Source organism: Scylla paramamosain, chromosome 33 (genome assembly GCF_035594125.1).
Source record: "Scylla paramamosain isolate STU-SP2022 chromosome 33, ASM3559412v1, whole genome shotgun sequence".
NCBI lineage: Eukaryota > Metazoa > Arthropoda > Malacostraca > Decapoda > Portunidae > Scylla > Scylla paramamosain.
In genome coordinates this window covers 1,274,872-1,292,613 of record NC_087183.1, presented here as the reverse complement: position 1 = coordinate 1,292,613, position 17,742 = coordinate 1,274,872, and the positions used below count along the sequence as shown (strand labels likewise).

Here is a 17,742-nt window from a genome sequence, read left to right as displayed (position 1 = left end):
GATCCCATATCCCCTGGTGGTGTTTCGTCCTCTGGTCGTTCTCGCTGGCGAGTCAAGCGGGACAGGAGCGACTGCCTCTTCGCAACTAAAGATTATTTTCCTCCTCCGTAACTTAAGCTGATTCATTCAATCCTCAGGTATCATTCCATCCATATTATAGTCCCATCACCTGTGTCTTTGGCTGGTATACGTAAATTTGCTAGAGAAAACGGAAGCAGGGAGGGAGTAATGATGTGATTTAGGGATGCTCTGGAGTTGAGAGCAGGGTGTAGAAAGGGTAGGGAAAGGACGGCTGGCGAATGCTCGTATGCTGAAGTCAGATTTATAAGAACCAGTCAGGCATGTTCATGATACCAAACACTTGATACAGTCGTGTCTAACAGTTTAATAGTTTGCCTCTCTCACTCCTATTACGTTTTCGTTTAATCATCAACCGTCTGATCTGCTGACAGTCCCTTAAAAGACTTGACAGTTGATAGGTTATTTATAGAGAATTTAATGTTAAAGGAGAGAGCTGAGGACAGTGGAGGCGAGTGTGACAGGTTAGTAATCAATGCGCACACCTGACTTGTTGATGCGTATGTTGACATTTTGCAATAAAAAAAGTATGTGTGTGCGTGGAGGTTGTCTCATCTTGTGAAGGTCAAGGACAAAACAAAAAATTCAAAAGAAGAAAGCACAAACATCAGTCATCGTGGAGACCTTTCCGAGGCGTTACCGCAGCGACTTGTCCCACAAAACTGGCACACGTTTCCCTTATTACCCCACACGCCAGCATGTATCACTTTTCCCTCCCGTCCCTCGCGTCAAGGCCCTGCTGATGCCATTCACCTCTCAGCAGCCCACGCTCCCCTACCTCACGGTGGGCCAGGCAGGGCATTAGGGACTGCTGCATCGTCTTGCTTTTTTATCACCCAAATGGTCGAAGAGCCTCAGTGAGCTCAGTCCATGTCTGGGGTTCATTGTGTTTATGCAGACAAGTGTGACTACTGGAATGGCTGTCTGGGATTGTGAGGGGAACGGGTGCAGGACAGTAGAGGGTGAGGGTTGCACATGTCTCTCCGGAAATCTGAGGTTGTGAGTGCCTCTGGTTACGTAATACTCAGCCCGCTCCCGTCACCCCCCGTGCTGTGCTGGGTATGGTGTGGTTTTTCTTGCGTGTGTGAACGAAGATGGACGTGCTACAAAAATATACTGGATAAAAAAATCTAATTCCTACTCCATCACCCTTAGAAAAATAAAATAAAATAAATATATAAATGAATAAATAAAAGTTACAAATATTATGTAGAAACAAGACCAATGATCTCATTACCTTGTGGGAGAGTAAGTATGTTGAAATTTACTGCTTTATCTATTCGAGAGAGAGAGAGAGAGAGAGAGAGAGAGAGAGAGAGAGAGAGAGAGAGAGAGAGAGAGAGAGAGAGAGCATATGTGTCTCACGTCGAATATGATAAACGCGCGAGATCTAGAATAAAAATAAATAGATAAATAAATTCGTGAACATAATTACGTAGTGTAATAGAACAATTATTGCAGTTATTGTTTTTGATGATGTAGCCACTGTTGTTGTTTATGTAGCAACTCTAAAACACATTATTAGTGGAAAGGCCGTCACGATAACAGCATTAGTGTCGCAAAAACCAGACGTTCCATGTTCCTCCCTATGAGTGTTGCCAGCAGTACAGGACCGCCTCTGGTGACTGTGTGGAGAGATCGTGCTCGTCTCTCAGTGGAATGGGCTGCTGGGTGTCAGTGATGTAGACACTGAAGTAACAGTTAATAATGATACTTAGGATAATAGTGATCGAATTTTAATACTTGACAACTAGATAACAAATGGGTGATGAATACCGTTGGGCGTTTGCAGTACTGTGCATCATACAAGAGTTTTCACTACCCATGATAATAAAAATGCACATTTCACTCGTATAGCAACTGAGTGATGCAAGTTTCGAACAATTTACTGATAATCACCGTTCTTTTTTTTCATTTTTCCATTTGTATTTGACGAAAACCCAGAACAAGCCATACTGAAGCTACTATAATGGACTTACCATATATTAAACTTAGTGACAAAGTAGTGAGGAGATGAACTGTTACCATATTTATGAAGCTCTCACAGGTAACTGGAAAGGGGATGAATTAAAATCGTTCAGGGGAGTGAAATTCATAACAAAATACATAGATTCTCGAGACTCCGTTCCCTTTGAAGTAATTTTTGAAATATTGGAACGTATATCCAGTTTGCCGCAGAGAGAGAGAGAGAGAGAGAGAGAGAGAGAGAGAGAGAGAGAGAGAGAGAGAGAGAGAGAGAGAGATGGGGGGGAATCAAAATAAGGTCAGATTCATGGGTCTTTGCAGAGAAAACTTTAAATATCTTAAATAACTTTCTGTAATTTATGAAGTAGTAATTTTAGGATCGTTATATATAACTGTGTGGAGTGTCTTAGTTACATCATTGAGGAGATGTGGTTTATTGTACCACTCACTCACTCATTCAGACATCCACTTACTCATTCATTCACTCTGTATGTTTGCCCCCCCCCTCTCTCTCTCTCTCTCTCTCTCTCTCTCTCTCTCTCTCTCTCTCTCTCTCTCTCTCTCTCTCTCTCTCTCTCTCTCTCTCTCTCTCTCTCTCTCTCTCTCTCTCTCTCTCTCTCTCTCTCTCTCTCTCTCTCTCTCAACTCAAACACACACACACACACACACACACACACACACACACACACACACACACACACACACACACATACTTTATCACACAAATGTCATTACAACAACATACAAATAACTATTTTTATGGCTGTATGGCTGTAAAGAATGGATACTATCTCGCACAGCAATTATAAAGTTTGCTCTATTGTACCTGATGAATGACCAAAAAATGCTCCACGACGAGATATTTGTTGATTTATTTATTTATTATCTATTTTCCTTTCTCGTATGCGTTACACCACAGTACTCATGCCTGCGGGAACTAGCGGATGGCGAAGCAACGTTTTTTTTTCTTTTTTTTCCCGTCAGTAGGGGAGGAAACGTTTGAAATGCGGTCAGGTGTTGGAATATCCGGGGTGGGAATCCGTGGAGTAGCTGCCTGTTCCAGTATGGGCCCTCGTGAAGACAGGCAGGACGACCTAACACACCCGCCAGTATTTTTTTCCTCTATTTTGCCTTCGAACACGGTGAAAATTTATCGCTAACTATTTTTCATTGATTTTAAAAGATAACATTTTGTACTAGTAAGTTTCTCTCTCTCTCTCTCTCTCTCTCTCTCTCTCTCTCTCTCTCTCTCTCTCTCTCTCTCTCTCTCTCTCTCTCTCTCTCTTCTTTCCTCTTTCCTCTTGTACTGGCTGAACTTTGTCCACTGCAGAAATGAACATACGTGCGGCATTCTCAAGCACACTAGGTCGTTTGAAAGGTTGTGAGTTCGATCCAGATTCACAGCAACAAGTAAGGAGAGGCGGCGCTCTTTTCCTAATGGTCTGTAGGTTAGGGCGGGGATTACATGCATCTCGCCTTTTCTGAATTAAACTTTTTGGTATTTTCTCGCTCCTCATGAGTTTAAGATCACAAAAATGGGAATTAAAAGGATGTTTTTAGCGTTATATAGTCTAATCCTTGTGCCTCAACTTTTTAACTGATAACGGTGTCTTTTGCTAACATTAAGACCTCTGTAATGACCTCGTTTGTATCGATATGAAGAAAGAATATGTGGTTAATTTTATCTTTATGAAGTTGCACAGTTAAAGAAATATGTATTTAAAGAGACTAGTAAGAAAAATAACTCCTTTAAAAGATGCAGATGATTGTGGGAAGGACTGATTAGTAATAAGAGGTTAAACTTAATTGATACACAGTCAGAATACAGCACATGAACAGAAGAGAGTAAGCCCAGTGTTTCTATATTTGCCTTCGAGATTGATTCGGTGCCCTATGTACAGTAAGATGGATGATTGATAGTGTTGAACAGGACGCCAAGATTGGACCTATTATCACCTTTAACAACATCTTTACCACTCTTAATGCCACAAAGTCCATCGAATAAAAGCCCACTTGACCTCAATTCCGCAGCTTCTCCTCACTTTCCAGGTTTCTTTCACCCTCTCGCTGCTTCCTTTGTATGCTCTTCTCTTTTTCGCTTCTTCCAACCCTTCACTCGACCTCCCTTCCCCAAGATTTTATTTTAACGTTTATTCTTCTATTTTCTTTCACCTTGCCTTTCTTTTTCTCTTCTAACACTCTTTCTCTCTCTTCCCCCAAAACAGGAAAAAATTAGCAACGCACGAAAGAAAGATATAAAAGTGAAGGACGGTGCAGGAAAAGTTGAGGAAAAGTAAGAAAAGTAAAAGAGGGAAAGAGGGACTCCAGCAGGAAAAAGAGAGAGAGAGAGAGAGAGAGAGAGAGAGAGAGAGAGAGAGAGAGAGAGAGAGAGAGAGAGAGAGAGAGAGAGAGTGGAGAGAGAGAGAGAGAGAGAGAGTGGGGAGGAGGGGGGTTGGAGGGAAGGGAAGGGGAGGGGAAGGTGAAGTCTGCCGCGGTTGCACGAAGTTCAAGTTCTCATCAGCGCAAATCCGGACGCGTCCACTTCACTTGTGTGTGTGTGTGTGTGTGTGTGTGTGTGTGTGTGTGTGTGTGTGTGTGTGTGTGTGTGCTTCTTGTTTGTCTGTCAGTCGGTTAGTTAGACATTCAGTTTTGTCTCTCAGTCAGTATGCCTCTGTCTTTTCTTTTTAGCTCTCTCTCTCTCTCTCTCTCTCTCTCTCTCTCTCTCTCTCTCTCTCTCTCTCTCTCTCTCTCTCTCTCTCTCTCTCTCTCAATATCGCCACCAGCACCACCCGTACATACAGAGCGTAGGTGTTATCTGATAGCGTGACAACTCAGGCGAGGTGTTATGGGTAATGCCTTAATCAGTAACGAGTAATTAATCCGATGAATTAGTGTCAAATTCTTCATTTACATAATAGAGTGATCAGCGTTGAAAATAAATAAGCCCTGGGATGTTCGCAGTCGTTAATTTGCGGCATGAAATGATGATGATGATCATCATTCATTGAAATCCTTTCTTGTCAGTCCGCCATTCATTCTCTGTTCTTTACTGGTGTCTCCCTTCCTTGTATTTTGCATATTTCTTGTTTCCTTTCTCTTCTAACGCATTGCTTTGTTCGTCTCATTTGTGTCTTTTCTTGTCTCGGCTCCCCTTTCTTCCCCTGGCGACGCTTGTGAGGGTGAAATCTCGGTCGGGAAAGTGGAAGGAGGGAGGGCTCCGTTTTCTTCAGTTATGCGAGGAATATTAGGTTTCTTCTACGTCAGTGAATGTAAGATTCTAGTTTCACTTCAGCGGTTGTGGAAAGAACGATGGTTTTGATAGTACTCCTGCATATACTTTGTACTTGTGACGCGGGCATCGCTGAACATCATTGCAAAGCTGCTTGAGGTGCATTGCCGCCCACGCCTGGCCAATGTTATGACTAACGAACCGAATGTGACTTGATTTTATTCATCTCGCGTAGTTTGCGTTTTGAAGGTTCACCAGTTATGAATTATGATTGTAAACACGACTTCTGATTTCATTGATAATACTAAAAAAAAATTCTTTATCTCTGCTCATACATATCTTGCAATTTCGAGCCAATTTCTTAGCATTCAGAAAGATTTATTGCCTTTTCCGATTATACAAGAGCTTTACCAACCATTGGGATTATGATACTAATAATTGTTACTGTGGCCATTCTTCACCTTCAGACACGACATAGTCATACTGGATGCCAAAAACAATGGACCTCTTTTGGATGGTTATAGATGTGCATAACCTTACTGGACGCTTACATAGGTAACCATACTGCGTGCCTACATCCATGGCCATTATAGGTGGCCCTACACACATGGCCGTGTTGGATACCTATATATATCCATGTTGGGTATCTACACACGGGTCATAGGAAGATGGACGAGCTAGGCAATGTCGCATCTCAGGTTCCCCCAAATTTTCCCTTTCCCTTAATGGTAGCCGCCTTCCACACTCCGGGTCCTTTCCATATCTGTATGGCAGCGAGGACGGGATATATTGGACATATGAGGAGCCAAATTGCCATGAGCTGCGCGATCTAGTTTCACTTTGGTGTAAAAGGACGTCGCCGGGAAATGGTTCGTGCTTGTAATCCATATTGGCCTGACTGTCTCCTATCTCGAAATCTATACGAGTATCTGTTTCTGTCTGTCTGTCTGTCTATCTGTCTGTCTCTGCACACACACTCTTACACACACATCCTCCCACACACTCAGGTGAATGAATTTAACCTTCTCAAACTTTTAACATTATATGCTTCGTTAATGAGTGGAAGTTTGTTATCATAGTTTATTTTGATATTAATTTTTACTACACCCCACTCCCCAGACACACACACACACATACGCACACCGTTTTAGCAGCCTCCATAATCATTCCATCAAACATAAGAAGCTGAGTGTTTAGCGGCGTGTGGCTACCACCATCCCAGCTGCCTCCATCCTTACATAGCCTACAACTGTGCTCACTTGTCAGGTCTCTGCTATTCAACGCCTCTATAAAAACCACCTTTGTCTTTCTGCTGCTTCCTCTAGACCAGAAGTTTTCAAGCTTTTTCTCTCCATTTCCACCTTTAGGAATTTTCAATATCCTAGTGACCTTCATTCTCTTCCTCCCAGCAGCTCCCCAGTAATGCCTTGATGCTAATGCTGGAGAGTAAAATGCAGATGAGATTGCAATTCTTCATTCTCAAGTTTCACAATCATCATGATCATATGTTTTGTTTGACTTGCAAAACTTACATAACTGATGTCTCTAGGCTTGAGTAAATATTAGACAATGACTGGCCTCGCAGCAGACTTGAATTTGCCACATAATATACTCTCGTAAATTCACCGTCTTTAATTTTTCTTCCAGATTTAGTGTAATTCTCACAACATCCCTCTGGCGACACAGAAACACATTCATTACCTGTTGAAAGCGGCTAATGTAATCAAGGGAACTGTCGCCCGCGGAGATGTGGTGGAGGTGCGGAGAGGTGGAGTAACCCTGACGGGGGAAGGAGCGGAAAGGAAGCTTTTATGGTCCAAGAAAAGCACTGAGGACGGTATTTCTTAAGGTAGTGTTTGATCCTCCTCGCGCTGAGTGTGTGGACGTGTCTTGCCTGGCCCTTGAAGATGAAGGGCAACTCTAAGATCGCTAGGACGTGAGTTGCTTGAAGAGAGTGCATACACACACACACACACACACACACACACACACACACACACACACACACACACATCATGAAGTAAGTGGATCTCACGCGCCACTACTCACTTTCAACTCATTAGCTCATATCGCCTCGTTCCCTGTGGGCTGACGTGCAGATCATCGCTCGCTAAGTGCAAAAACTTGGCCATAAACTCCAACCTTAACTGGGACATTACCCTGAATACGCTCTGGGATGTTTATGAGACTTCCTCTTTACTGTCTCCCACCTACCACTGCTCCACTGCTCGCTCGCCTCCAAGGATGTGTGTGTCTGTGGGTGTGGACGTGGGTGTATGTCTTGAAATTCAGTGATAATTAATGAACGTAATGATGATGATTAGAATGATGGACATGGCAACTAGGTAACTTATAATGGATTATTGTTGTTGTTGTTGCTGCTGCTTCTGCTGCTGTCATTGTCGTTTTAGTATATGATAAGCAGAATCAAAGGTGCACCAATTGCAGTTACGTACGTTGTTTTTCGTTATAACTTTTACCATTGGAGGAGAAGAAGAAGAAGAGAAGCAGGAAACGTAGGAATGTGAAGTTAGATAGATGTAAAAGGAAGAATTGGAGGACGAGGATCGCGAGGAAAAAGATGAATGATAATGAAGAGGAGACAAGTGCAGGAAGTGAAGACGGGGACAGATGGAAAGACGCAGTGCAGATGCCGCAGATTAACATGACAGCTGCAAAGTTGGTAAAGAGAACGTGTTATTAAGTTTTACTCACCTCCCAAGACCAATATCATTCCTGTATACCAAGCAGGGTGTGGATGTAGATCTGGATGTGATAGATGGAAAGTTCAGAGGCTTTCTGGCCCTTTATTGAAAAGTGTTCCTTTATAAAATATGAAAGACCACAAGTTTTGACCTTAACCACAAATGAACTCCTGGCCTCTGTACAGCTGAGAAGCCAAAGTTTAGCGTGGCTTCTACCTTTTCGAGTTTCATCATTCCCTCTATAGTTCTTACCGCCACGCTGAAATCAAGCGTTGAATTACTCTTGACTGGAAATTACAGTAAGACGAGAACTATTTAACTAGAGTAACCCTAGACAATCTGATGCAACGAAACTAAAATCTAATAGATATGTTTGTTGAACTATTTATTCCCTCCATCCCTTCTTCCCTCCCGTCTCTACACAAATGTGACGTTATTTCTTCCCTTCCCTGCATCTCGGAATTATAAACTAGACTCTCCATGGCTGCCGCTGAAACACAGGCAGGACATGTTACACAAAGGCTTATCGTGCTGCCCTTCCTTGCTCTTCCAGGACGATAGAAGCTCCACCGCAGCATATCAAGCAGGACAACAGCATAAGAGGGGATGCACTACAGCCACGCGGGGTTCTGGAAAAAGGAAGAAACAGATGATCCAGTCAGTATTCATGAGGTGACGCATAAAGGTTCATCTTAATGGAAGACAATCCCAAAGATCACCGTAAGTTAGAATTTCTTTTTCTATAATTTAATGATCGCGTTGTCATTCTCCATCTCTGAGAAAGTCTGACCTAGATAATACCGAGGTGTTTGATCAGGGCGAGGCTTCCGAGTAGAAAGTTGGCGGCAAGCAAGTCATAACATTTTATTTCTGGAAGCGAAAATATGTTCCCTTTTTTTTCGTGTAATTGTTGAGGTGCCACTGAAATGATGATAAGTGTGCAGGTCAAACGGCTTGCCTGCGTTACCTGAGCAATGTTGGGTGAAAACTTGTGCCACGGCGCCAATGCCCGCTATGGATGCGACACACACACACACTCACTCACACACACACACACACACACACACACACACACACACACACACACACACACACTATACAGAAAACGAAACAAAGACTTGGAGAAACCCCTCGCTGCGTTTTCTATCAGTGTGGTTTGTTGAGCCAGAATTCTAGGTGTGCGTTGCCAGAGCGATCGTTAGACACTTGGGACTCCTTTATCATCCTCCTTCTAGACCATAAAAATGTTCCCACTGAAACATGTCGCCATTACTCTCCTCTGTGTTCTGTAATCCGTGTCGCAGGTAACCAGGAACCTTCTGCTGGCGGACGAAAGAAAGCCATCAAAGCAAAAGAGAAGTCAAGCGTCAGACAAGAGGGTTGAGGAAGGTTATGCAGCAAATCACCAACCACACGCAGCGTTAGAACCAAAATGTGGCGCTGCTCTGCAAACTTGTGGCTCGCTGGTGCATCATTAGGTGGAACGAAGGAGAGTCGTGTGTCTGCTGGATGAGAGCGTCCGTGGCGAGACTCAGAGGGGCAGCGGAGCATGGGGTAAGTAATGAGAATGTGGCATGAGCGACTGGGAAGTGAATGAGAGGAGCATGAAGTGTTAATAGGGAAGTGAAGCAGGAAAGCCCGAACACAATACAGAACGACGTAGGTAGCGTGAATGAATGGTGGGAGAGGAGCGTGAGAGTTAGGGATGGTTAATAAGTGCGAGTAGCGCCGTGAGTGTGTGAGTATGAGGGTGAGTAAGCATGAGCGGCGAGGAACATAGTAGTAGCACTTGGGGGAAGAGTTAACATCCACTTCGGGAGGTGAGGGAGTATAGCGCGTGCAGGAACAAAGTGACACTGCAGGACGAAGATGGAAATGTTGCAGGATGTTAAATGGAAAGTCTTTTAATTCGGTGATAAGCAGGGACCGGATTCTCAAACGATTTCACCTCCGATCGCAACTACTATTAAAAGCCACTTATGGAAATCTGATCTTGTGTGATGTCTTAAGTCTTCTAGAACTGCTGATACACTCTTTTCCTCAGTCTTTCATTAGTAGTTCTTTGTATGCGCCGCTGGGTTACAGAAATATTACTCAGAAGGTGTACTTATTCAACAATTTACATAGGTTACGGTGGTTCTATTGTGTGAGTGTTGTGGTACTTTATTCTGGAGGTCCATCTTTCGTACTGGATATGTAGTAGTAGGTGGCTTGGTATCACATCAGGATATCCTTAAATAGACAAGTGTAATTCGGCTCTGGATAAGTATACTGATTAACGGCGACTGCTGAAGGTGTTGGGAATAATACAGGTTATGTATGGATGTACTTAAGTGTGATCAACGAACCTCAACATGCAGGAACCTACACATCGCCTCTGCTGACTTACAATGTTGAAGGCTAAGCTTTTATGTTGAAATGTTATGTGTGTAAACGTCAAATACGAAACATGGAGCTGATTTAATGATAAGGTCACTGGGGGATGTATGTTGCTGTTGGTGCTGCTGCTGCTGTGGGCGCTGGCTAATGTTATTCTGCGGTGTCCTAGATTAGACTTGACGATTACTGTCAGCAAAGACGAAACTGTCAATACTGATAGGTAGAATATTAATACCCAGTTCGCTTGCCTCTCTGTGTATATACATCTTGCTTGCCTCTCTGTTTATACGTCTCAGATCGCTCCGTGGCAATGCTGTGTTATTTGTGTGTTATGTTACTATCTCTAGGGGGGGGGTGATCTTCCGCGAAAAGTGCGTAGAAGCTAATGAAAGGACGGCGCTGCTGCAGGTATTGAGAACGCTCTTTCCCAGCTATGGCCTCTTCGTTTTACTACTACTACTACTACTACTACTACTACACACACGACTTATCGGAGCTAAAGTAGAAGCATAAGGTGCCCATAGAAAACTTTTGGTGCGCTCAAGATGTGAAGTTACTATGAAAGGAACATTCCCAAGCCCAACCCGCGTCTGATCAGATTTCGGTCCTTTGTCCTGAAGTATAATATTGTTACAGCTACTGAGAGAGAGGGAGAGGCAGAGGGAGAGAGATCCTTATCCATCGTGGTTTTGGTGGAATCTGACTGTAGAACTATACATCAGCTTAGTTCCTCTCACACGGACTCCTGGTTTGGGTTCATCTGTTTCTGAATGCCTTTCACTTACCTACCTATACTCTTATGTTCCTTTCTCCTTCTCATCTGTTCTCTCCTCCATGACTCGTTCAGTGTAGGTGAGGTGAGTATTTCCATATTGGGATTGCCACGTGTAAGCCTGGTCGCTTCTTGCAGCTTCCCTTATTTCTTATGTTCTTATGTTCTTATATTCATCAACAATTTCTCCTTTATAATTGTGTAAAGGAATCACGGGTTTGAATTGTAGTGGAGGACCAAGCGAGGTGATGAAGATGATGAGAAACTGTGATTGATTGTCACTTGTACCTCGGCAAACAAGATCGAACATGTTATATTTCACTGGTCACAAAGATAAGCGCTTGAAGGTGTTCTTTATCACTGGTGTTTGGGTGGTGATGTAGTGATAGTCGTGATAGGGAAGGTTTTTATTATTACTGGGTTTTTTTTTCATTCTTGTCGTATTCATACATTATCTTATACCAGAATCGGAATTCTGTCACAGTTCACACACACACACACACACACACACACACACACACACACACACACACACACACACAAGAAAACCAAATGTGTAGGTTGCTGGAGGTAAATTCTAGGCAAGACCAGATTTCCGGCAGGTGAGCAGTGAAGTGTTACATTATTAAGTGGAAATAGGAAGGGAATGGTGCCACTGGAAGACGGAAAGACGAACCACACAGTGAAAGTGATCTCACGTGTTCTCGTACATTAGAGAGGAAGTCGAGCGTCACACCGTAATGTAGTGGCGACATTTTCTGAGAGAATAGAAAGTGATGTTACCGTAAGAGGAGGAGAAACACTTGATTGTGAATGAGATGGAGTTTTTGATACGGTAAAGATATTGTACTAGTCTCTCTCTCTCTCTCTCTCTCTCTCTCTCTCTCTCTCTCTCTCTCTCTCTCTCTCTCTCTCTCTCTCTCTCTCTCTCTCTCTCTCTCTCTCTCTCTCCTCCCTCCCTCCCCATTTATTAAGGCTAACGTAATGCTGTGGGTAGAGTAAACACAGTAAATGAAGAGCAATTAATCAGTCTACCATAATGTAGCAAGTCACTGGTGCGTGCCAAAGTCTCGGTGGCGGTGAAATGCCCCACCTTTGTTTTTGCACGAGCTCTCTCACCCACAGCCTTGACTGGCGTCCCTTTACCTTCCTTCAGTCTGCGTCTACTTTTAGGGAAACAACCGGATAAGCAGCGTCATGTTTTGGTCCACGTGCCACAGACTGACTTTAGACTGATCCCTTCATCTTTTCGCTCCTTGAAGTTATGTGCATGTCCTAGGGTTAAGAAAATAAACAGCGCACACACACACACACACATACACACACACACACACACACACACACACACACACACACACACACACACACACACACACACACACACACACACACACACACACACACACACATCTGCTCCGGTATGATCAATTGTATATAAGATGATTAAATTATGCTCTCCTTTTCCCTCAACGTCGGTGCTGGAAAGACTTGTCGGAGTTCTTCACAGGTGTGCTCCATTGTAGGTCGCAAAATACACACGAAAGTTATCAGTGTCCGAGCCTCGCCTGCCGCTTGAGTCACGGCGTCTCAACTTGGTGCCTCGAGCCGGAAGACGCTGATTCCACATCCTCATGCTTAGTTATGTTTGTGATAGATCGTGCGCAGGTACCAGAGACTCGACTAAATTCTGCTCTAAATGCATCAGGAAATGTAATACCTGTGGGTTGTGAAATGTGTAATCTATATTATGTTTTTTTTTTTTTTCATTTTCATATGGGTATAAATGGTAAGTTGATTGTAAATACTCGTAGATAATTACACATATTCAATTCGTAATCATATTCATAGAATTCCTACTTTTTTTTATTCTGAATCGGGAAGTATAAATTTCAAAACAGGCATTTTGTAAAGAACGGCATTAGACAAGACAGAAACAGATGTATGGCTTGTATGTCTACACAATTTAAGGCTCATTTCGTCGCTGGCAGTAACATCTGAGTGTAGTAGTTCCCTAACCACCCACAAAAACATGGAGAGGCAGCGGCTTTCCGTCTCATTACGTTTTCTTGTTAATGTAAGACTAAACCTGTGTCATTCCCCAAAACATGTGCACCTGTGAATTGATTAAGTGACAACCGCTTATTGATAGTTGAAGATGTTTTCCATTCAATTCATCATGTACTTATTTTACCAATAGATTTCAGCACCTGCGATTATAGTCGATGATAATACAAAACTTGTTTATTCCTTATCTCAGTGTCAAGGTGTTCACTTCCTGGCCATGTACAGACCCACAACCCAAGCCTGCCTCTCCCCACACTCATCTTCATCTCCACCCGAGTCTGTTTGTCCGTCCTCGCACTGTTTGCACTGGGAAGACGTTCTACTTTAGGACGTTGCATTACCACCTAGTGTTTCCTGAAGCAATCATTGGGTTTCTGCAGCCATCCTGTTGGTCGTGAAGCAAACATTGATGCAGATTCTTCGCTCTTATATATATATATATATATATATATATATATATATATATATATATATATATATATATATATATATATATATATATATATATATATATATATATATATATATATATATATATATATATACATATATATATATATATATATATATATATATATATATATATATATATATATATATATATATATATATATATATATATACATATATACATATATATATATATATATATATATATATATATATATATATATATATATATATATATATATATATATATATATATATATATATATATATATATATATATATATATATATATACCTAAATAGACAGATGGATTAATCGATAGATGAATATGTGAATAATAGATGTTTAGGCAGATGGATGGATAAATAGATAGATAGATAGATAGATAGATAAACAGAGAGATAGTTAAATAAATACCTGAATAGTAAATAAGTCCAGTCAAATAAATGTGTAAATACATAAGTAGATATTGATAATAGATGCATATTAAATAGATGAACAGGCAAAACATATTCAGTCAACAGCCTACCACCTAGTAAGAGTATTATGGATATAACCACTCTGAAATCAAACTCCACTATGAAATCAAACTCTAATGTGACAATAATAATTAAACAAGATGGAAGGAGAGAGAGAGAGAGAGAGAGAGAGAGAGAGAGAGAGAGAGAGAGAGAGAGAGAGAGGAAAGCGAGCTGTTCACAAAGACAGTAAATATAAAAAAAAAAAAACATCCGATCTTATGAAAGAAGAAGGAATATGCTAATTAGAGTTAAGAGATGAAATTGAAAGGGAGAAAATTGCAACATAAACGGGGCAGACTGAAGCAGGAACGTAATTGAAAGCTATCACTTGATCACTTGAGGGATTACTGTATATAACTTGGGTTCAGGCAGTAGTGCACGAGATCCAAACATATCTGCGCTTGATGCATCCCTCAACATCAGCTGCGACTGTGGTAAGCATGGTAACGTTTGCCCGCTTAGGGATGATGCCCTTACTGGGAACTAGAACGTTTTCTGGTTTGTGACACCAGTCTCTTAGAAGGCGTGGGTTCAAATGCCACCGCTGCCACTACTTAAGAAAAAAAAAATCAAAGAAAATAGTGAAGGTACGTAGACTGAATGAACAAAGGACAACTTCCGTGATGTTTAACAAAGGATTTCACTTCTACATATCCCTAGCTACTTATGGTCACATCCCTCACATGTCTCGACTCAGATGCTTCGCGGCTTCGAACGTTCGCATTTCAGTTCCTATATCCCTAGCTTCTATTTGGCGCAGTATGTACTTCGCAGTTACTTGAATGTAGAAACTGTGTGCACATATGTTTCTTTGCCAGATATTGGCGGAAAATATGGAAGAGGCTCCTACAATACGTAAATGGATTGTGTAAGTAGAGACTTAACTATTTCTGGAATTCGCAAGTTAGTTTGTAGTATAATACGACATGGGTTCTATTGGAAACTGAACATACTCGTACACTACTACTACTACTACTATTAACTCCTTTAATTTCTGTTGGTAAAGGTATAAATTGTGGTTTATCATTTGGTAATTTTGAGTGTGTTTGTAGAAGTATTACGTAAAGGTGTGGTTATGTTAGATTACTTGTACATAGACTCATAGATGGATAGATTGATAAGCTGATGAATGGATAGATAGACTAACAAAGGATGCAGATAAATAGAATAGGTAGATAGATAGATGGCTATGTATAGATAAATTAATACTACTCCTGATACTACATTTGGTCTGTGACATCCACATTTCGTCTGTCCCTCTTCTTGTTTCTGCGTAACGTTAATAAAGTTTATCCATTCCTCCCCTCCAGCTTCATCTCCCAACTTTAATGAGTGTATTCCTTCTTCTCATAAGATTAGGTGGTGGCTTCTATATCTTCTGCCTCTGAGACGCTCTTTTTTCTGTGTCTCTTTAATTTGTATCATTATTCTTGTTAAAAATTTGATTCCGTTGTTACCGTCATCAACACGTGCACTCCCAGTTCCATATGCATACTTTATGTAATGCTATGATATTTAGAGAATAGATTTAGGTCTTGAGATGTAAGTGTTTGGTGAAGGGAACACTAACTGATTTACCAATGTTTACCGGAAGAGTTCTATCATAATACCGTTTATGGTGTCACTTCAGGAAGATGTGACGAAGACGAACACAACTGAGGAGAGTTCTCTGGGGCGGCAGCTGGTCATGTAGGAAATTATGTAGCGGAGTACCTAGCAGGCTTCTTCTTCGATGTATCTATGTTTCTGTTCCCCTGTCGTTTGTATGTATTGGGTTGATGGATGGATGTAAATTGTATATGAATGTATGTGAATCATTTATCTATCTATCTATCTGAATATCGACCTTTGTCTCATCCCTCCTCAGTTAATAACCACTCTAATACCTTTCTTGTTGTTCTACAGCCACCTCCAAACTTTGTACGGACTAGAAACTGCAATTTTATTTATTTATTTTTTTTTATATCCTCTTCTTTGTACGTCCTTGTAAATATTTCATAGTTTGTCTTTAGTTTTGTGAATTGTTCCTTAATGGCAGTGAAGGCTTAGTGTGTGTTATGATAAACGGTGAAATATGGGCTTGAGATCTCCCCGACCACGAGATTCATGTTCTATTGGAAGATGAGTGAGGTGCTTTATATTCACTAACATGCTCATCTACTGGACCAAAGCAACCGGACGCACATCACTAATTAACGTACTATTTAACACAACTCATTCGGGAGACGCAGGCGCTGGCATTGAAAATAGCTGGGTGGCGCGCGGGACACGGGCAGGGGGCGGGTGGCGTGTGGGAGGAAGATGGGGGAGGCGGCGAGAGTAGAGCAGCAGCTGGCCGCCACCCGCCAGTGTTACCGCCATCCCGGGTCGGTGAGGAGTGAAGCCTACGTGCGTCTGTCTGCCTTCCGACCTCCACTTGAATGAGCGGTGCACGGACAACAGTGAACGCTCTTGAAACGTGCTTACATGAAAAATTTAGAAACATGTTTTAGCGCTTGTGTTTATTTGCATAGTGGTGTTTTAAACAATTATAAAATACTGCAGCGAAGTGTCAGAGATTTGCAGTTTTGTACGGAAACATTTTAATGGAAACCTACCGTGTTGCGTGAAAGGAAAAACGCAGGAAGCTGTATAATTTCACGCATCCTCATTCTGTCGTTATATTCTTTAGTGAACAAACAAGTGCACCCTTAAAGACTCATTAGCGAGACCAGGGAGCGGTGAGACCCTTCCTCGATCCACCTTGGCCCTTCTGGGAGACCGGGAGACCGCGAGCATGGACCACCATCGCGGCGGCCGGCAGGACCAGGATGCAGGGGAGAGGGTGGGCAAGGAGCAGGCTGGTGGGCGTGGTGGCCCTCTTCACCTTCACCATCTCCCTCCACGCTGGATGCTATCAAGGTTGGGAAGGAAACCACTTCATCGTCAGGCTGTTACGAGTCACCCATTATTCCTCTCACATGACCCACTTACCTGCTTTTTTTTTTCCCTCTGCTTTACGGAATTATCGTTAATATTGAATGAATACCCAGCGGTTTATTTTTTATTCTGTAGGGAAGACGTGTGAATTATTATATGCTGGATAGTTATTTAATATTTGTTGTACCTGCACTATGTTCGTGAGGAAAATGTTTTCTTATAATATTTTTATGTATTGCACGTCTGTTTATGCCCTTGGAACCAGAGGAGATAAAAAGTATCGTATATCTTCATAATACTGACACAAATAAATTGGCTTGGTTGTAAATTCAAATAAAAACATGTTAACCCGAATACTGAAGCTCTGAGTGAGTCAACTGTTTTACATTATTGTCACCTTGTTTAACACGCCACGTTTCCCCGTCTGTACACCGTCCCTCTTATCCACTTCTGCCTCATTTATACTCTTTTTTTTTTCTCCTTTCCCTCCTAATCAGCTCATTCGCTGCGGTTCGCTTCGAGGAAGAGAGTTACCCCTTTACCCTTCCGCCATCCCCACTCGGCCCTTCTTTCTCTTTATCCATTCTTCCTCCCTCCTCGCAAGATATACATGGTCGCGAGCTAGTTTCTGACACACAAGAATCGATTCAAGGGTGAGGG

At 42.0% G+C, this 17,742-nt stretch overlaps 1 protein-coding gene across 5 annotated transcripts in view; it reads left to right on the top strand.

Moving 5' to 3' along the window:
- The first annotated feature begins 15,598 nt into the window (after window positions 1-15,598).
- Window positions 15,599-17,742, top strand: part of LOC135089521 (antifreeze protein Maxi-like) — a 175,091-nt gene continuing 172,947 nt past the window's right edge. Inside the window, exon 1 of one of the 5 annotated variants that reach the window (XM_063985118.1) lies at window positions 15,599-17,064. In XM_063985118.1, the coding sequence (XP_063841188.1) occupies window positions 16,974-17,064 (91 nt within the window). In that variant the 5' untranslated portion in view covers window positions 15,599-16,973. The remainder of the gene's footprint in view (window positions 17,065-17,742) is intronic. The other 4 variants (XM_063985117.1, XR_010261518.1, XM_063985116.1 and 1 more) reach the window with 4 other exon arrangements.